The following is a 22,060-nucleotide window of genomic DNA, read 5'->3' as shown; positions in this document are numbered from 1 at the left end:
CCATATTGTCTTGCACTCTATGGACCAGATAATTATTTTGGCACTGAGTCTGACCACACCTCCTATTTGCCATCAAACTTGCACCCTTTTTCACCTTGGGAGAAAATATTGTTCTTTGCCCTCGCAAAACCTATGTTTCCCTTTATACCCAGCAAAATAATCAAATATATGGTAATGCGTATAATTTGCGAGCATTTTTGTGACGCCACCTAACATTTCACTGTGGTTATTACAGCTAATCTAATTGATGTGGAGAGGTAAGAAACTGCTGCACAAATCACATATTGTGTAACCAAAGATATTGATTATTATTTTTTGGAGGTGACAAACAAGCAAAGCTGTTTAAATTTTGATCGACAAGCACAAGACTAGATTTGAGGAGATGAGCAGTAAGCATTTGGAGACTTTGAGGTCCCTTATTCCCATAACTTTGCCATTCTTCCAAGTGGAATCAAAAATATTGAAGTTATTGCAATAAGGGATAAAAAGTAGGCCTTGATTATCTGCTCTTTAGTGCATATTTGGGACCCGAAATGTCTCCTTCCACAAGAAGTTAATGAATCCTCCGTCCTCACGTTCAGTTTTGTGACTGTAAATGTACTTCCTTAACCTTTGACATGTTTCTTTGTTCTAAGGCTACCTCTTTTAGTCCTATTCTTCTTTCGCTCAGTGCATATCCTTTAGTTTTTTTTTTTGACCATTCTTCCTTCTCTCATCTTTCTCAACTTCTAACTCGTCTTATCCTATTGCACATTTCTACTCCACGTGCCCTTTTCTTGAAATTCACTCTCAAACTGTTACATTGACGTCATCATTTGGACAACCTTAAATGGACTGTGCCTTATATTGACATGGAGGACTCATACCGCACTTACATTAAAGAGAAAACCCACTCTTCCTTCTTGGTGTTTCCAGATGATATTCATTCAAATAATTTTACGGAGATCAAACAAAGACTACTTGAACTGATGCAATATCTTATACCCTTCCTTGTAATATACCATGTTCCTGTGTCGTAGTAGCTGGTTTTGGCAGATATAGGTAACAGTGGTGTTCCTAAAGTGCTGTATGGAGCTTCAGTGCCCTGTGGTTACGCACGTCCAGCCTGCTAGAGCAATCTACTCCCCCCCCTTACCCCCCCCCCCCCCCCTCATGATGTGCTGCCCCTTTGACAAGTTGGGGAACGTAAACATGATTCCAATTCTGCCGATTAATTATGCGTGGTACATTGTACATTATATGATATCTTTTTTTAAGCTCGTCTTCTCCGAGTGTTTGTAAATGTTCTCACTCAGCATGAAACCACTTGTACACCCTTTCCACTGCCTATCCCTCTTATATATCATCTTACTCTGAAGTACCCTGATTGTGGGGATTGCTGCAATGTTTACCTGGTCAGAGGCCACGTTAGAGGCCTGGGTAAGAACAGGCTGGATAACCCAACAGGCTGGGGAAGAGGGTTGTCATCAAAGTAGATCTGTGTCAAATGGTTCTTTTGCTGTTCATTACTGTGAAGCGTAATGGAGGCAACATCTTTACAAACCTTATAGATACTGAACACAGTAAGTCTCAAACACTGGGTCATGGGTAGAATTATGATGATTTCAAACCATAAAATATTATTTCCCGATACCTAATGACAGACAATACATATGGCAGGCCATCTTTGTCTTGGGCAAAACCTTTTTGTTTTCATTTTTAATACACTACACTGCAAACACTTCTAAATATTTACTCATAATACAGAGGTAAACTATGCACCTTTGATGAATATTAAACCAAAATGACCTAGCCAATGATGTTTAGGTATGAATTGAGCACCATTTGCTTATTAAAATATTCTCAGGTTTTATAAATTAAAATCATATGGGAAAAAAAGAACCCAGTCTTCCAGTACTCAATCACAACAAATGTATAATTGTAAAATTAAAATACTTTATTAATAACCATGAATAAAAAATAGGGTGTTAAAACGTAATTAAATGGTATATTTCAAAAGCACGTGACTGTATCCTTGGTAACCCACCTAAGGCTAGGTGGGTAGATGTAATAAGATCCCTAATAGATACTCGGGATCAGACGCTATAAATTATAGCTACCTAAGGTATAGGAAAGGAGCCTATGAGAGCCCACCAAAAGGACAGTCTCAATGTGAGTGTATCTAGGCGTATAGTGCGCACTAGATTGATACACTAATGATGTATATATTCTGTGGCATATAATGCGATAGGTTAGACCTATATGATATCTGCCCCTGATTGAGGTGCAGCCTTAGGTGGGTTACCAAGGATACAGTCACGTGCTGTTGAAATATACCATTTAATTACGTTTTAACACCCTATTTTTTATTCATGGTTATTAATAAAGTATTTTAATTTTACAATTATACATTTGTTGTGATTGAGTGCTGGAAGACTGGGTTCTTTTTCTCCCATATGATACAATCACGTCTCCATCCAGTCAGCACCTCACTGTGGTTAACACTAGCTGTGCGGGTTTTCTTTACGTGTAGCACTTTATAAATTAAAATAAAGTGCACTGTCTGAAGGCTGTAAAACAATGGAGCAGAACCTAATTCTTTTTTTTCCCCAAGTAGGATTTTGCGAGACCATGGATATTATTATCCAGGGGGGAGGGGGCGGGACTGTTTATGTTATTGGTCGAACTGTAAAGGTGAAATATAAGTTACGCACTATAGTGCATCTGTTAACAATACCTAAAAGAGGTTAGCTGAAGAACCACACTCGCCACACCATTGGATAGCATTGATTCCAGACCGGCAGGGGTAATATTAGGCTTGCCCTGTTTCCTAGAGTAAGGGTGGGAAGAGCACATCCATAAATCATCAAATAAATGCAGTCTGTTGGGCAACCTATTGAACATAAGAATAATGACGACCAACTATGCAGTCTCGTGGAACCAGAACATTACAATGGTTTTAGGTGATTTTCGTTGAAAATAAACATTTGATAAGTACAGTTCTAGCTAATGTATTAAAATAGACAGATCTTTGGTTGTATTCTATATTGATGTAATGTACTCTGGAAGCTGTGTGTAAAACAGATCATTGGTTTATTTGTGTGTATTGAACAAATCATTGGTGCTCTTCCAATGTTTATATCCAAATTGGTTCCTTGAGAGTAATAAACCGGCTATGTTTGCAGGTCACCACAAGCAAGTTTTAATAGTAATTAGATCTAGGTTAATTGAGTATTAATTATAATCTTGGAAACCTTGCCAATGTGGTAGCTTGGGAGGCCTAAATTGCAAGAGCCCTGCCTTAATGTGTCTGATAATGGGATTACAGTCATAATTATTTTCAGATATGATTTATGCACGATTATAAACATTAAAATAAGTATATTTTCTTACAGCTTTAATAAGGGTGACTACAAGTAATACAGTACAATGGAATAATTCATGTTTTATGAATTTATGCTTGAGAAGGACTATGCAAAACTGTAAGGCTTGTGTGGGTTTTTTTCTTGTCAAATTCTATCTTCTTGTGCATTCATCCAGCCAAAAATATCCTGTTAAACTGTAAACCAAGAGTAGTATCAACTCTGTTAATTTATTGGTAGTTCCTAAAATCTGCAGTGGCTGGGGCTCCTTGAAAAAACACTAGTAGATTATTTCTCTAAACATTAACTACTGTCAAGGCAGAATTATGTCTGAAATGAAGTAGCTTTCATCAAGTTGCTACATAGACAGTTGGTCACTGAAGTATTTCTGCATCTACTCTCAAGAGAACCACCTCAAAATTCTCTCTTGACAAAGAGAGACGGTGTCTGTATTCAATTAGTGTTATTCAAACAAAGTTCAGTATTTCACCTGCTTCTTTTTCCTTTTTAGTTCTATCGACAAATCTTCAGAGTCGTTAAGTATAGGAAACGGCGATAACTTACAGCAGGTAAGAAAACTGCGGCACAGAAGCGTGCCGATTAAAAACAATATATTTGTTAATAGTACTGAAGCGTAGAGCTTGGGCTAAAGGTGTTGCATGCATTGGACAGTGTTACTTTGAGCATAGGCGGCAAAAAGACTAATGCAAGCTAGGAAGCTAGTTGGTTGCTGTCCCATCTCGGGCCAAAATTAACCAATGGCTGTGACCTTTTTCAAGGGGTCAAATCTGAGGTGTTTTTTTTTTTTTTTTTTTTTAATAAAAGTTTCTAGACTGTCAGTTGAAACTTTGGAACTTTGTTTAATGTACCCACTCTTCCTCTACCTACTATTTTATATCATGTCACTCTGTTGAGCAAGAGCAAAGCTTCCTCCCATAGTGTATTGTTATTGGCCCTCGGACTGGATGTGCTTGACACTTGATTGGCAAACACTCTGCCATTTATAGGCCCCACTTAAAAAAAAAACGTAATTTCCAGGGAAACTAAAACTAAATCTTTTAATTTGGGCTTGGTTATGTTTGTTTAGTGAAGCTAATTATCTTGTTTTACAAAATGTTTTAGTAATACAAGCAGGGCTGGCCTCTTGAACCCCTTTTGCGTGCCGGAGGAGCATGGTCACCAGAGTGCCAAAGCCCCTCCGGAGGTTAGTGGTCACATGATCGCTGTGTCACTGGGGTGGGAGTCTGTTCTGCCTGCCTCCCATATCGCGTTCAGTGCTCCATAGGAAAATGAGCTTAAAAGCCATGACGTAGCCTCTGGAGCGCCCGACCTCTTGACATGGTGAACTAGGCCATGGAGTTTAAGAGACTCTAGGCTAGGGTGCCTACCAACAAATCATTCATTATGGTTTTTATCTAGGTCGGTTTACATAAGGAAACAATTATTGTTAAATACATCTTTAGGAACCTTCCAAACTTCTCTGTGCTGAAACAACTGGGGGTGCTCTTTTATTATGAGTTTGGCTTAAACCAAAGATGCTCCAGTCATCAAGCTGCTTCCCACCCCTCCCCCCCCCCCCCCCCCCAACATGGTCAGGTTTTCATGGCTTGCCCAGCTTCAGCACAGGTGGCCCAGTCAAATACTCTGATTCTCTGATTGAGCCACCTGTGCTGAAGCTGGACTATCCAGAAAACCTGACCTGTTGGGGGGGCTTGAGGACGAGTTGAGCACCCCTGGCTTAAGCACAGTGAAAATGGAAGCAATGAATTTGTTCATCCTATAACTCATTTTCATGTATTATTTACATGTCAGGAAACCAACGTTTTGGCCCATGCAAGCAAGTCTTCAAGTTAAGCGCCTACACCTGATGAAGGCTTGCATAGGACAAGAAGATCATTTCCAAACATTATTTAATAAATTTATATCCAGATTTGCTACACTACTTTGGAGTGCCTAAAAAAAATTCCTGCATTGATATGAAGTGGCTTGTTTGCCTTTCTTTTGGGATAACCTGGTCATACTGTATTTGCAACATTTATGTTTTGGTGTGTGCTCCAGCAAGTTTTGACTACTGGTTTCCTCAAGCAATAAAATGCCATAATCCGTACACATTTTTCATGACCTAAGCTGCAGCACATGCTGAGGGTGTTAACCCATTTTCACTATAAAGTCACTGAGTGAAACGTTATTTTAACTTAATCTCGAACTGCACACACACAAATCAATCTCCTTCTTTCTACTGCAGGGTTTTATTACCGGATTCCTTTGTAAAAGGAAAACATCTAATCTATCGGATACTAATCAGTGCTTCTAAATTTCTTCACAATATAGTCCAGTCCCCTTTTTACGAAGGAACATTGTGTTCAATTCAACAAACACACCTTGGATTTATGCAATTTTAGTCATTGTAGCATTTGTAATGTGATTTTGTTCTCGGAAAAATAAATTCCTTCAGCAACCAAAGTTCAGATTTGCAGCAAAGAAAAGGTATTTGCCAAGAAAATGTTCAGTTTAAGTGAATCTACGTTTATATTTCTATCATGTAAGCCATTATCCTTTGGAGTTTCTCATGCCTTATATTGGATGCATTGCCTGTTTAACTTCTGCACCAAACGTTAATGTCCGTGTCCTCTGACCGAGGCATTAATAAATCTGCTGTTTTGACACGACAACATTTGTATTTGCAAAGTTTAGAATCAAAGTGGACGCTCTTTAAATGTAAGAATTCTTTCAACTGGAAGAATATATTCTAACAAAAGCAGATTGTATCCTAAGGAAAAGAAATGGCCAAATGCCGTTAGTCTGGGTCTAAGGCTCTCATTAAGCACTGATAATGCCCACACATCACGTGTCGTGATTTCCTGCAACAGAATGGAGATAACCCCCTAATTGCAGTGACATTTCTTTAAAGTCCTTATGAATGATAAATAAAACTTAAGCATTTGAAGATTACTACTCATTCAAGGCACTGATGGTTATTTTGTAACCTGTTTAATCAGCAACTGAAGCAGTTTTAGGAGTCCTAGCATTCTCCGGTGTTGGATTCACATTAGTGGAGGATAAAAACAGGTTTCTTATCTCACTGATGATTAGCACCTCGATTTATCTCATTAAAAAGTAATAACTCCAGGACATCACAATTATTTTAAAGTCCCTTTGACCACTGTTTTCACTGTTTTCTCTTTTTAGATATTAACAAGTGACACACCGTCACCTCCGCCAGGCTTATCCAAACCAAATCCGGTCGTCCCCATCAACTCAGCCAATCACAGCGCACGATCCCCCTTCGAGGACGCACTGACGGAATCACAGTCTCTGTTCTCTGACAATTTCCGGCACCCAAACCCCATCCCAAGCGGGCTCCCTCCCTTCCCCAGTTCCCCACAAACCTCCAACGAATGGCCCACAGCTCCAGAACCCCAGAGCCTCTTCACATCAGGTAAAGGAAATGTATGGTATGGGCAAAAGGTTCTGTCAGTCAGCAATAAATAAATGTCATGCAGCGAGGGCAGTAAAGGCATAGCGGTGTGTTACCTCGCAGCACCCAAATGTATTCACAAACGGCACGTTTAACCCTTTGAGTGCTGAGGGGGTTTATACCCGAGTGCCAAAGAACTTTTGGAATTTTTAGTGGTAACAATGTGTTATGGCCACAATAACGCTAATGTTTAGAATACAAACCGACACAAATTATCTCTGGTTGAATGTTATTTTGCCACATATTACAAACCTGTCAGTCTAAACACTAATTAAACAAGGGGTATTGCCGCTCTCCAAATGTACAGAGAATGTACAGAGAATATATACATATAGATAAGGGGTGCATACGGGAACCAAGTACATATAGCAAAACTTTCCTTATATGTTGACTATCATTGGCACACAAAGGGTTAACTTTGGCCCAAATCGTAGCCATGATGCATCTGAGTGATTCACCTCCCGTGGTGTTGATTGGCCCGTTCGAAAGCCACTCCTCCGGCCGACATAAAGCACCAGGGAAGTGGCTTTCTTTCTACTCCTCCTTAACTTGACAAAGCGCAGGCGCGCGAAACGATCGTCGGTGATTTTATGACGTCGCATTTGTGACGTCATCAGAGAGCGCGGGGCATGGAGTAGTGTGTGAGCTGCATATGCCACGAACGCCAGGTTGTATACTGCCGAATTAGGACTGCAGTTTTGTATAAGAGTTCCTACACTGCAGACTCGTCCTGCTGACATCATAATTTATGCACTGATGATAGATTGTATCTTCGTTAGAGGCTATTGTGTCGGGACCTTACTTGGGGGGGAGCTGGATACAGTATCTGATACTTTAAGCAAAGATCTATAGTATACCCCCTCGTAAAGGAGGCAGTAATGGTGTGCCTTTATGTACCCATGGATTCTGGCAGATGTATGCTTTGACAACCTATGCATTACAGCGTAAACTCCCCTAGGGAGGGACATCACGTGATAGCCTTCTATATACATAGGCTGGGCGTGCTACAAGTCCTGTCTATGACTGTGTCGTTTATACACCTCACCTAGCACGAGAGATTTAGTGCCTGATAAGAGGGTTTATACATAGGATTGTTATGATGCATTAACAGCAATTTATATAGTTGTTAGCTGTGTCCCTACAGAAAACTATACAGGATCACATAGCTCACCCCACTCCCTGTACCCACTCCCTGTTTCTTTTTATATTTGTATTAGTCTTTGCATAAGTGTTTATTAAAACGTATTTTAACTATATTTCCCTAAATGGTGTATGGGTTTTTACCCAGGGATTGAATTCTTCCTAGCCATTTTATTAGTATAGGGGAGTGCAAATAGGAATTCTTTTGGGTTATCCTTTAACCCTCTCCCGTTAGTCTAAACACTAAACAATATTTTATTTTATTTTTATTTTTTTTAAGGTAGATAGGAAATTGTGTCAATTTCATAGCAAATAAAAAATGTATGTAATTTATAAATCAATATTTTCACCACCCACGAGCTATCAGAATATCTAAGAACATTGTTTGTAAAGAAGTGCATCAGTAGTGTAGAAGACGCGGAAGCTGTGGCAAACATATCCAGTGGTTAACAAAAAAAAAAAGTCTGTCTCATTTACCTATCTCTGAAGTTATACATTTTTGGAGGAACTTACATAGGCGCCATTGCGATAACATATTACATTTCCATAGGGTTAAAACGCTATGCCCCCCCAAAAAAAAATGGGATTTTGGGGGGGCAAACCCAATTTAAGATTTGAAACGTCAAACGAGAATAACTTTCTAAACTACCTAGAACCTGAGAAACCTTCCCAATATTGGCTGCATCCCCCACAGTTACTGCCATAAATAAAGATTTATAAGCCACAGGAGAATCGGACACCAGGAAATACTGGGATTTCAGTGACTCACTGACCCAATATCTACAGGCTGATGTCTCCCATGTGTGTGAAAAGGAAACATCCCTCTAACTTTTTAAGTCCGTTTGTAAACGGAAGTTAAAACGGGGGGTGCTCAACTTCAGCCCTCAAGCGTCCCCTCCCCCCTCCCCCCCCCCCCCCCCCCCCAACAGTTCCGGTCTTTTAGCCACCTGTGCTGAAGCAGGGATATTTTAATTAGTCTTCGACTGAGCATCTGAATGAGCCACCTGTTCTGAAGCGGGGGTATCCTGAAAACCTGACCAGTTGAAGGGGGGGCGCTTGAGGACTGGAGTTGAGCACCCCTGAGTTAAAACATGGTATGTGGCGGCAAGATTCCATTTAGTTTGGCACCTCTTTTGTGTAATCGCTGCGATCATTAGGACATTACATAGGCAATGCGCCCACTCCCTTCTATTTGATTGACAGGTCATTTACAGGAAGTACTTGACATGACCGGCATCTAACTCCTTCATTGTCCATGTAGAAATGCTCCGATGGCCTACATAGCTGTTTGAATAGTTCTGGGCATGCAGATGAGCACACGGTGTGTTTACTTTTTACATTTCAAATTCCTTTGTAGCATAGCAAGAAAAAATACTTGGTCATACCAGTGCTAAAAGAGAATGTAGCATATTGGTGATCACTGCAGCATGAACTGGTTTTGGGTAAGACCTATATTTGCACTAATTGGCTAAACATAACTATTTGTTTAAGCCTTTCGTAATTATGCGTTGTGGCACGCCTGCACCTGGAAAGGTTAAGGAAGTCGGTAATACTGTTTGCTTGTAAACCTCTCCCTTGCGCAATCCGAAAAGTTATAATCTGGCAATATTTGCAAAGCATACATCAAATCAGTGGCAGTTATTAGATTGTGACTATACTCACAAGTGATGTTTTGATTTTCTGTATGTTGTACAGTGGAGGGTTTTTGTCACTTTTTTTTTTACCCAGCATAATTTATATAATGTGTGTGGGTGGGACCTATTCCAACTTCACATTGCAGAGTCAGTATAACCGTCCTCACACCGATGAGACCCAAAAGGTCTCAAAATCCGTAGGTTTTACTACTTTAGTTTGCACTACTTTGCCCCAGGCTGTGCTGACCCGCTGTGTAATATGGCAGACACAAGCTTATAGGGGTCAGTGTTAACATGAAGCAAAAGGTGATGCACAGTGCTCATTTGCATGTTATTTACCCAGAATCCCCGACTGCAGTGGAAGCACTGTATGCTACGCAATAATGGGGAAAAGCAGGGCTGCAGACCTGTCTGAGACATGTGAATGTGCTCACAAGCGGGATTATTATTTGCTGTACATTGATTGCAGAACTTCCCATATTGCAACAAAACTGAAGGTTTTTTTTTTTTTTTTTTTTCTGCATTAATCTCACTCCAAAAGAGAACATTCTATCTATAGCCCTGTGTTTTGTCACCTGGTTTTAGTCCTAAATTTGACATGCTTTTTATAGAAATGTTGTGTTCACGCTAATGCACATTTCATATATACCTTTCAAAATCTTGTAGATTGTGTTTCTGTGCTGTGAAGTTATGAAGCACTTGATTTGTAACTTAACCATTTGGATGTCCCATGACGGCCATCACATCATGGGGTCTGGCACTCCAAGGCACCAATGAAGTTACGTAGTGGCTATATCATGGGCTTTCTGCTCATTTTGTTGGGGCGATTGCATTCAGCGCTTTACAGGAGAGCAGAACGCAATCTGGCCGGCAGAGGGAATGAATGAGGACCCCTTCCGTTTCTGTCATTCGTGACAATGCGATAACGTAACCGTGATGTGACAGGGGGGCTGTGGCACTCTACTGCCGTGGTCCCTCCGGCACTCAACGAGTTAATGAGTGAAATTGACAAATCTTCCACTTCTCAGACACTACTTTTTAGTATGGTTATTGAGGCTCTCGGATATTCCGCAGTACAATAGGGGAGAGACAATAACATGGTGTAACAGACAGAATTACACCATTTACACATGCTGATGCGAAAGGTACAGAGACTTTGCCACAACTTCGGTTTAAGGCAAAGGGTTATTCGGAGGCTTTATGTTATTTTGGTTTTAACGTTCCCCTCCTTTCTTTACACAGAAACAATCCCCGTCTCCTCATCCACAGACTGGCAAGCTGCGTTTGGGTTTGGCTCTTCTAAACAGCAAGAGGACGACTTGGGGTTCGACCCCTTCGATATCACCCGCAAAGCCTTAGCAGACTTGATCGAGAAGGAACTGTCTGTCCAAGACCAGCCCTCCCTGTCACCCAACTCTCTTCAAAACCCTTCTCCTCACACTACTGCCAAAGGGCCAGGCTCTGGCTTCCTACATCCCACCAACGCCAACTCCATTGGTAGCACCTTTCCAGTCTTGCCACAGCGGTTCCCACAGTTTCAACACAGAGCAGTTTATAACTCATTCAGTTTTCCCGGCCAGGCGGCACGGTACCCATGGATGGCCTTTCCACGCAATAACATCATGCACTTGAATCACACGGCAAATCCAACCTCAAACAGTAATTACTTGGACTTGAACCACCCTGCACACCACAGCACAGGCCTAGGAGGGATCCCTATAGCAGGTAGGTTTTACTGAGCATGTGCTCTGATGCATGCTTTATATTAAACTGGAGAGCAGCATGTGAGACTTGGTGTGTGGATGTAAATTGCATTGATTGAAAGGACTCCAGACAAGGAAACTTACTCCATTGTGCAAAAAAAACGTTTCTCATATCTGCTGGAATTAGTTAGCTACCTCACCCTTTATTCACCACATGCCCAATTGGTGTAAAGTTGAAATATGAAATCCAAGTTGATCCGAGTTCCCAGGTTTTGTTTTTCAACAAATTGGTCATTGAATTCGGGTTAAAAAAAAAATCTGAAGATCTAGAATCCTGCACGTAACCCGCGTCCTTTTTCTTTTATCTTTTTTTTTTCTTCTTCCTCCTTTGAGTTTACCGTTAAATGAAAAATCACATTGTAAAACGATCTCTCTGGAACATACAGGTTGTCATACTATTCCAGAACAGTGATATTAGGATGGGATTTTAATGAATTTGGGTCAGAGGTGTCCCAAATTCTGCATTTTAAACTGTTGCCACATTTGAGGCAGACCCATGCTGTTATTTTGGTATAAGTCATACGTATACACACACGGGGACTGGAGCTAAATAAGTTGGCATTGAGTGGTCTCTCCATCACTGGTGTGGGTTACCGTCGTCTGGGAAAGTGACGCAGGGGGAGCCATAAGGCGTGGTAGTGGGAGATGATGGGTGGCGGTGTCTTACATGGCAGGGGCTATGTGAGATCTTGACAGTGGGAGACAATGGAAGAGACTTGAGGGTGGGTGCAGATAGGGCAGGTAACGCAGTGACGACGAGCTTCTCCCTACCCCCTCTGATCAGCTGCTGCTTGCATGTGGGCTGGAGAATACTGTCCTGCTCTTCTTCCTCTGAAATAGTGTGCAGCAGAGGGGTTGAGCAGAACTATTACACAGCACAATGGCAGGAATCAGCTTTTCTGAGGGGATGGAAAGGAGCCTCAGTACACAGTTACTGTCTCTCCTACACACCTTCTAGACCGGGGAGAGCAAGGCAGAGGTGGTGAGCGCTCTGCAGGCCACTTAGAAGCCATTTGGTGGATATGGTGAAAAAGTGAACAAAGCGCAAATCGGTGAATGGTGAAATAAAGTTTTTAAAGAACAGTAATATATACAGTCCTTAAAAAATAGTGTCAAAAAGGTATGGTAAAATACATGTTACACTCACTGAGGGATGTCCAACGGGTGGCTGGCAATAATACCACTAGAAATCCTCAAAGTGAAAAAAGGAAAACATATCATAACAACGTTTTTAATAAACAAGATCTGGAAAAACATAGGTAGCAAACTCGCATGTTCCCAGTCTTGTTGGGCAGTAAGAGTGTTAAGGCACACCCAAACCTCGCAGGACAGAGTAACACTCCAAACTCACATGTTCCCAGTCTTGTTGGGCAGTAAGAGTGTTAAGGCACACCCAAAGCTCGCAGGACAGAGTAACACTCCAAACTGGGGGGTGCTCGATAGCCTCTCCTTGCAGCGCCTCAAGACCTCCATCAGCCGCATATTCTTCTGATATCGGTGCCGGGGACTTCCGCGTGTGATGTCTGTGATGTCTCTAGGAAGGATATCCCTGCTTCAGCACAGGTGGCTGCTGTCTACGACTGAGCCATTGATATGTTGTTCTTTTTTCACTTTGAGGATTTCTAGTGCTATTGCCAGCCATCCCTTGGACATCCCTCAGTGAGTGTAAAATTTATTTTACCATACCTTTTTGACACTGTTTTTTAAGGACTGTATATATTACTGTTCTTGAAACACTTTATTTCACCATTCACCGATTTTTGCGCTATGTTCACTTTTTTCACTGTTATCACACGGTTCTAGAGACCGTTATTCATTAGCAGCACTGAGGAGAACTCACATATTACTGATTTTTATTTGCGCTTCACTTTTTGTTCACCAATTTGGTGGATATAGCCTGTAGGCTGCCTGTTGCAGCATAGTATAGATAAGTTCTTTCTCTTGCTCAGCAACATTTAAATACATTGGGGTAAAAAAAAAAGTGTGTGTGTATATATATATATATATATATATATATATATATATATATATATATATATATATATATATATATAGGTGTATATATATATATATTTGCCTGGACATGTGTAGCTATGAAGATCATTCAACATTCACTTATGCCCTGGTATCATCTCCTCAATCAAATGTTCAAGTTGCATGGCATGCTGACATAATAAACTTGAAACCTTGATATTCCTTGTCTGTTGCCTACACAATCTGTTCCATGCAGCCCGTTTTTGGCAAATGCTTCCGCAGTAAGTTTATTACAAACACTCAGTATTTTCTAAAGCTGAATCTGCTCTTACAATGAGCTGGCTTTCTATAGTTAAGCTCACGAATGTTTGTCGCCTTCAAGGATCACTTTGTGTAAAATTAAGCGCTTATTAATCCACAGGTATCGGTATACTTCCGATTCATGTTTCCCTGGCATTATTTCCGTTTTTGAACCCCCTTGCACGGAGGTGGACATGCAATGCTGTACTGTAGACTCCTCTGGAAGCAAATGGTTATGAAACCTGTTGCCTATAATGCCACCAGGAATATGATCCAAGTATTCCAGGCTCAACCCCAAGGGGGGAGTGTGTGTAATGCAGATTCAGGAAGTGATCTTAACCAAAACGATAATACATTATTTACAAGCTGGACTTAAATAACTGGAGGCTATCGATTTTTATAAGACATTGTCTACACGACTGTGAAAGAATACCAAGGTGTTGGGTGTGCCAGTATTCACTGCTTCTATACATTTGCAAACAGTGATGAGAGAATTGTTTTAACGACTAAATCAGTTGAATTGTTGATCCTTTATTATTTAAAGAAACAGTTTGCCTGAAAGTTGGTAAACAGTATTCATAATCCAACCTAAAGGCGCAATAACAGATAGAAGGGACATTTCTCAAATGCAGGTCCGGGAGAGTGTGGCCTTAAGACTTAAGTAAAGTGAGGAAATAAACCTACCATTTTGGTTCACAGGTGATTTTTATTTTATTTTTTAAATCCTAATAAAAGGTGTTTACTCAAGGTAACTGCTGTAAAAGCAGAACTTCTATAACTTATTGGGTTCCGTCATCAAGCTAATTAATTTTACTTTCTTTGATTACACTTTGTTAGCTGTTTTGGATGAAGGATGAAACAACTTTCGGTAAAAGTGTTTATTTTTGTTATTATTATTTATACAAATATTTTGCCAGGAAAAATACTTCACCTCTCATTTTAAAGTATGTCCTGGGTGTACAGTTGCAATGGATTTTTCTTGAAATAAAAATAAATACATCTGATAAGTGCCTATGTTAAAATAAGCAAGATGCTTATGCAGTATCATGCCACTGTCCAATATATTCTTCAAAGACGAACAGCTGTTACTTTTGGAACCTACGGAGTTTGTCTCCCATTGTATTGTGTGTAGAATGGGAACCACCTTTAACTCAGTTTAAAGAATAAATGTGGAGTATGCATTACTTTTGACTTGAAATGGTGTAACCAGAGGTAGTTGTGCTGTTTAGTCCTTCCTTTTAGCCTGTGGATGGAAAGACGGCATATTGAAAACAAGGGCCGGTGCTGATTAAAAATAACTATTGTCATAAAATAGTGTGTCCTAAAAATGTAATCACAATTCAATCCATTTGAATATACAATTTCATACATCCTCTCCGTAAGGTAGATTTAAATACTGTAGTTTTGATATAATGCGGTTCTGAAGTCCTAATACAAAAATTGTATGGATGTTAACTTCTAAAACCCAAACAAGTATGGAGATCACACTTCCTGTAATCCACTCCGTTACTGAAGAGCTTGATTTCAAATTTGAATCCTGAAAGCATTACTTTTCATAAGCCACTTGATAATGACTTTTTGAAGACTTTGTTGAAGTCCTATTGCCCCATTTTGGGATCATCCCCAAATTTGGTTCAAGCTCTGGAATGGAAGAGGGCTTCCAAATTTAATAAGATAAATTGACACATTATTTCTGTCTCTTTTCCTTCCAAGATTACCTCATCAAATATGATCTTTGTTGTGCATATTTTCCCCACTTCACCTTGCATAAGTCTTTCTCCACTGTGCTTAAAGCATAATGCATTCTAGTCCTCAGCTCCCATTAATGTTGGACACTCAGATCCTATGGAGGGATCATTTAAGGTGCAAAAGGGCCAATTCCGCACAAACACTCACATTTACTTGTGTGGGCGATTCCATGCGGTGGTGAAGAATTGGCACCATCGTGCCTTACGGTATTGCCCTCTTAGTGTTATGCACACTGTTTTCTCCAGATAGAGCAGAATTTCTGGCATGTTGTCCCTGGCTGATATTACCCAATCAACCCATGTTTACTAGCTTTGCCTCAGTAGACTTTACATATAGACTTATTTCTTTGTGGTGGTTTCGTTTGACTTTGTGTTAATTGCCAAATAGCAGCAACCAATATAATTATAGCAGTAAGACAGATGCTGAAGTCTATAAATCACAATCTTTATTCCAAAAGGACTCCCCGCCTTCATTTACAATAGTTTTGAACATAGTGTCAGTCAGACATTATTGATTTAGAAGAGGCTGACCATTTAAAATTTCCCTCACCCTAAACAGAAGATTCTAACTTCGGCTCTTTATATTTTTTTTTCTTTCATTTTTGTTTTTTATTTTTTATTTGTTTTGTTCTTGGTAAATCTCCCAGACCACAGCAATTCAATAGAGAGTATAAATATGAAGGAATGGCAGGACGGGCTAAGGGCACTTCTACCCAACATTAACGTCAACTTTGGTGGGCTGCCCAATGCTTCTTCCCCCTCCAACGCCACCCACAGTGTACCAACATCCAACACTGCCACTACCAACAGCCTGAACTGGGACAGCCCTTGCAGCTGGATGGATCCCGCCATCATCACAGGTAACCATTTCTCACTCCTTCTGTCATAATCTCAGACACCCTCTGCCCTTGCAGCAACACTATAACTATTCATGTTTTAATCAGCATCTGCAGCTAGGTAAATAACTCCCCATAACACTCCAAGCTCTCATGATCTCCGATTTCCACGCCAGATGAACTCTGTGGAATTGGCATATTACTCTGGACCTTTTCTTCTAGGCAGAGAGTTTTTCATCTCCGTGTTTCTCTATTTTAGATCCTACTGTAGACATTGCTTGTGTGTGATGTGCTTGGCAACCCATTGGTGGGGGATGTAATTAACCCATTGCCAGGGAAGTTTGTGCCAGGAACAGGGGGGTGAAATTATTTTGTAACTTGTCAAAAGCCATACTCCACATTTGTTCTCTAAGGTTTGTGGTTGAGTTGCATTCTTGCAGTACTAGGTTTATTTTGCAGGTTTCAATATCTTTTATTGTACAAACAAGAAAACTTTCCATAGGAGCTTTGAAGACTACAAAAGCCCTTTTTGAAATGGAGGGGCAGCATTTTAAATGGTCTGGTAAAGCTACCACTTGTGATGCTCATGAACATGTTATATGGTCTCATTTGAAGAAAGGACTTTTGCTCTCTGCAAAGTTAATGTACATCACATTTGTTTGAAGCCTTTAAGCAGTGCTCATAAAAGTGTCGCACAGGGGGGGAAAAAATCACTGAGCTAAAGAAAGAACACGATGTATGTAAATTTAAAGGGGGGGTCCCTGCTAGATCCGAAGTGTGGCCGTGATTATGCCTAAGTGCTTAAATCTGGGTAATTGTAAGTGTCAGATGTTGATAAAATGGCACCAATTATTTTTAAATAATTTTAAGTTTTCTTTAATAGTGTGGATAATGGAAACAGCACTCACATGGTGGCAGTGCACTCGTCACAGAAGTACGAGTTCTCCTCTTACAGCATCACTAATGTTTTTTTTATGATAAAGATGTTGGGCTGAGACTTAGGAGGGGTTTGATTTCCTCCGGCTACTAACTTTTGTATGATATTACTGTATTCTCTCTCCCTCCCAGTTTACCTTTATTGGCTCTCTGATAAGGTCAGGGTGGGATAAAGGTACAGGGAAAACTTGTTTGATAAATACTCACTTATTCAGAGGTTCCAAAAAATATAAGATATCGGGCCGAATTTCCAAAGGAACAAAAACAAACAAATGTAACCACAATTAAAGCAACAATGTCTTAAGGAAGACAATTGGATTGTTAAATTCTTTACAAAATTTATCTTTTTTTAGGTCAGATATAGTTTTCAAGGCAGAGAATCTTTGACAGGTAAAATTCCCATGTATGTTCGGAGTTGCCGATACCCAGGATGCATTTTGTTTTCATGCGCTTATGCAGCCATTTAGGAAAGTGTAATAAACTGGAATGCTACTTTATATTCAACTAGCGAAAGTACATAGCTTCTCACGGTTGCAGTACTCCGGAATTATCTATTCCATTGCAGACTTGAAACTGTCCCCCGCATACACCCCTCACACCCCCACCCCGTGATCTACACTCTCCCCCTAAGAAATGTCTGGAAGGCCGCCAACTCGGCAACCAATCGGATACATCCAAGCAAAGGCCAATCAACGGTCTCTCCTGACAAACTGAGCCATCCGTGGCCTGATGGAAAGGCAACAACCAGAGGCTGAGCAGTTAAAAACAGGAGAGAGAAATCCCTAGGTGCACATCCTTAGGGGCCCCTCAGTATGCATGAAAAGTTGCAGGTGTCTAGGTTTCATGGTCTTTGAGCTATGGCTTTGGTAGACACACAGGCTCTTATTATTATTATTATTATTATTAATTTTGTTTTATTGTTTTGTGGCTATTCTAGGGATCATAGCTTCCAGCTTCCCCTTATCTCTAAGGGCGCCAGAAACTATAAAGAAACTGAATAGTTTGGATTTATTTCCATCAGGTGCTAAGAAGTTTACTTTTCAGGCTTGCGTTGCACCATCTATATGTTCGTTCCATGCATTATTGTTTGCGTAATCACAATAAATCATCATATAAAGTGCTATTCCAATACTGAATTATTTTAAAATTGTAGAGCACATTTGAGGCCTATGCATTTCCCTATATTTGGGAACATTCCGGCCAGGTTCCTTGTTACCCAAACAGATTTACTGGGTCCAGATTTTTAAATTAGATTAGAAAATGAAAAGGCGCGATCGGACTGAAGCTTCTCCTGATGAATGTTGGCTAGATAAAGATTTGAAATCTGCCATCTCTGTTTAATGTCGCCTGAGTGTAAAATTGGGGGTGACGTGTGGAGTTGAGACCACAGGTGTTAAAGAACCTCTCTGCAGCAGAGCTGCCAATCACTGCTCTGTTCCCGACATCGCACCCCAGAATACCTTTTAATAGCGCTAAGCGAGCCATTGGGGGGCGCGCGATACTGTGATTCACAATCCTATTTCAGAAAGGTTCTATAGCAGGCGCAGTCTTTCCTGTGCCGGTCCCCGCACTAACGTGTATATGTATCCTCTGAAATGTTTTATTGACCAAATGAAATCTTTTGCAACTGTATGATTGACTTTGTACTTTTATATTCTTAACAATTGTGCAAATTTGTCAAACTTTGCCTAAAAGGGAAAAAACTTAAGCAGTTTCAGACAAACATGGTTGCCAATTACAAGTTGCAGCTCTAATAGATTTTATCTTCCCTGTCCTTCCCCCCCCCCCCCCTTTTTTTTTTTTTGCAGGCATCCCATCATCCACAGGAAATGGTTTAGAACCTCTGCAAGACGACAATCCGCCACACTGGTTAAAATCACTGCAAGCCCTGACAGAGATGGACGGCCCCAGCAGCTCCATACCTCCCCACCATCCCCACAACAACCTCTTCAGCACACAGATACCCCTTCACAGAGCCAATTGGAACCCATACCCTCCATCAAATCCAACCAGCTTCCATTCCCCACCTCCCGGCTTCCAGACAGCCTTCAGACCCCCCACCAAAACACCTACAGATCTACTACAGAGCTCAGCCCTAGACCGTCATTAAACACAAGGAACAGTTAGAAATTTGGGAATTCTACCCCACTTTCAACCCAAATCAACTCCTGAGTGTTTCCCTCTCATACCATCCTTCTTCTCCAACCCCTTCTTCTATATCAAGAATCTTGGTTTTAAGCAAACATGCCTCATTCAAAATTGGCCCCCAGTTAACCCAAGATGTTGCCTTCGCTCTTTAAGTGGTTTTCACTACCGAAATGGAGTATCATCCTAAAACCCCAAGAACATTAACGAGTTTCCTCCGCTCCACCCCAAGGATCGAAACGCAAAAGAGAAAAGAGAGAAAAACAAGAAATGCCGCCTTTAAGAGAATCAGCACATGTAATTATTTGGTCGGTCTGCATGATATGTTTGTTTTCTAATTGCCAGACAGAATAAAGCTTAATAATAAATGTGATTTAACAGCGCTCTGGGGAGGGCCTAGGTAGCTAGTCAAAGTAGCAGGAATAATGAAACTAAAATCTTTAGGCTCAAGGAATAGAAATCTAACAAGCGATAAGTAACCAATGCAGCTCTTTAATGTAAGGGAGAGCACCACTCTGTTAAATGCCATTAATGATTTTGTTTTGTAATTATTTCAGTAGTTTGTATTGGCGAATGTGCCATTTCATGCTTTTGTTTTTCTTCAGGACCAAAGGGGCTGGGCGCACATTTATACTGAACATTGCTGGCCCCTGTGGCAGTGAAGGGGGTTTTGGTGGCATTTTTATAATTTGGCGAACGTTACATTGCTTTGAAGCAGTCTTTTTAACGCCTCGCCATATAGAGTGGTGCTTTCAAGTATGACGCAGCAGACCATTCCAAAAAAAAAAGAGAAAAAGCCGTTAATGACAAAAAAATAAAGTATTTTCAAGTGAAAATGTTTTCACCACTTTAATGGTTAAGCGCATTCAATATGATTATTTTTCTCTCTTTCTCTGTTCAAGCTTGTTTTTGAAGATGTGGGGGTAATTGCAATCTGTCGTTCACAACCACATTGCTGTAGGGGCTTTTTGTCCCCCCAAGGGTCCCATAAATTAAAAGCAAATGGGGGCTATGCCACCTGCTCAAGCCCTCGTTTGTGTAACTGCAAGAATGTTGCCTGATTTTGCAAGCAAAGTATAGCACGAAGGGATTTGCATCCCGTTATTCAAGTCCGTATCTGGATCGGGGACAGCAGGAAGTTGTCATTTTTTTTTTTGTCAAATTAGTTGTTTTCAATGCAACCTGGAAGTGACAACCCAGAGCAACTGCTTAGAAAAGGCATTTGAGACGACCACACATCAGACACACACGGATGGGAACAAGCGGCATTTGAGGCCTCCACAGGATTCTTTAACCTAACCTTGTAGTTTCTGGATGTTTTGTGCAGTATTGAAAAGACGGGAGGAGGAGAAGAAAAGAGGGAAATTTAAAAGAAAAAAACACATGATGAATAAACATGGTTATAACCTGACGCTAAAACTAAACCAAGGAAATGTACCTCTGTCTTCAGAATTAAAACTAAAATCTTAAATAAAACAGAAAACTTGATGATAATGTTTTGTGGGTTTGCTTTGTTAATCAGATTTGGTGTATGTTGTGTTGCATGCAGGCAAAAGTATCTTCTCGTTCTCACATTCTAAACCAGCCATTGGCCAAAACAGAACCATAACTCGTTATTTTTTTGGGGGGGGGAGGGGGGTTGCTGCAAATGCTTTTAAAATGGCTACATATTGTCAACCACTGCTGTGCAAATCTTGATCCATTCAACTTTGGAAATTGCCTTTGCTCAGTTTTGTACAAGCGCCTCACGCATGCAATATGTGGTATACATTCTGTGTTCTAAGATCACATAGTTAACTGAGAGGTTTTAATTATTATTATTATTATTATTATGTACAATATTGCATTGTTAGGTCCTTTTTTGTTTCCCATTTTGCATGTGGTTTGATAAATCTGTGGAAAGTAAAGCGCAGCTCTAAATAAGAGCCACGTTGCTACAATTCATCCATTACTAGACCAATATAGACACAACATAATCTGTAGCGATGGGAACAAGTACAGGGGGCTTTGTTTTTCTCAAAGAAAAAGATTGTTCTTACTGATGAATCATGTAGTGAGTTAAAGGAGAAGTCTCATTTTTTAGAGGATTTCACACAAAGCACTTATAAATAATGTTTCTTTGGAATGATCATGACAAAATGTGAGTCCTTGTAGAAAAATGTGTTAACCTCTTCAATTCCAGCAGAGCTTTAAAGGCAGCATTCACTATAGAGAAAAGAAATGTAAAATTGGAACAGGAGAATTGCTTTTTAAGAACAAATTACCATTACAGGCAGTCCTCGCTTTACAACGAATGGCTTATCCAACGCTATGCAATGCATACCTATATTCATTTTTACAACACCAAAACGGCTTATCCAACGCTCTTACAACACTTTGCAAAGTTGTTTGTGTATATAATATATATATTATACTATATAATATATTATATTATTATATTTTATGTTATATTATATATATATATATATATATATATATATATATAATACAGTATATACACTATATAATTCGTGTGCTGCATATCTTATTGCCTGCATAAAATATTTTGTGTATTTTAGCATTAAAAATGCCTTCAGGAACGGAACATTTCATTTAAACAGTGTTCCTATGGGAAAACGTGTTTTGCTTTAAGACGTTTCGCTATCCAACGCCATTTTGAGTAACGCATTGTGTCGGATAACCGAGGACTGCCTGTACAATGTGGATCCATGTACACGGTTAACCATAGATAGAGCATCCACATAGGATCAAATTAAACTGGTACG

At 40.2% G+C, this 22,060-nt stretch overlaps 1 protein-coding gene and 1 long non-coding RNA gene across 11 annotated transcripts in view; one reads left to right on the top strand and one right to left on the bottom strand.

Moving 5' to 3' along the window:
• CNOT4 (CCR4-NOT transcription complex subunit 4) overlaps window positions 1-20,789 on the top strand; it is an 88,336-nt gene extending 67,547 nt beyond the window's left edge. For 6 of the 10 annotated variants that reach the window (XM_075602570.1, XM_075602569.1, XM_075602573.1 and 3 more), the window contains 5 exons: window positions 3,853-3,910; window positions 6,531-6,780; window positions 10,836-11,318; window positions 16,026-16,238; window positions 18,959-20,789. In XM_075602570.1, coding sequence (XP_075458685.1) covers window positions 3,853-3,910; window positions 6,531-6,780; window positions 10,836-11,318; window positions 16,026-16,238; window positions 18,959-19,260 — 1,306 coding nt within the window. In that variant the 3' untranslated portion in view covers window positions 19,261-20,789. Of the gene's footprint in view, window positions 1-3,852; window positions 3,911-6,530; window positions 6,781-10,835; window positions 11,319-16,025; window positions 16,239-17,503; window positions 17,541-18,958 lie in introns of all 10 variants that reach the window. The other 4 variants (XM_075602574.1, XM_075602579.1, XM_075602578.1 and 1 more) reach the window with 2 other exon arrangements.
• The window catches only part of LOC142496138 (uncharacterized), a 2,564-nt gene continuing 881 nt past the window's right edge, over window positions 20,378-22,060 (bottom strand). The window contains exon 2 of the long non-coding RNA XR_012801904.1: window positions 20,378-21,500. This is a non-coding gene — a long non-coding RNA (uncharacterized LOC142496138). The remainder of the gene's footprint in view (window positions 21,501-22,060) is intronic.

The sequence above is a fragment of the Ascaphus truei genome, chromosome 5 (genome assembly GCF_040206685.1).
Source record: "Ascaphus truei isolate aAscTru1 chromosome 5, aAscTru1.hap1, whole genome shotgun sequence".
Classification (NCBI taxonomy): Eukaryota; Metazoa; Chordata; class Amphibia; order Anura; family Ascaphidae; genus Ascaphus; species Ascaphus truei.
The sequence above is the reverse complement of the archived record's forward strand: the minus strand, read 5'-3'. Positions and strand labels throughout refer to the sequence as shown.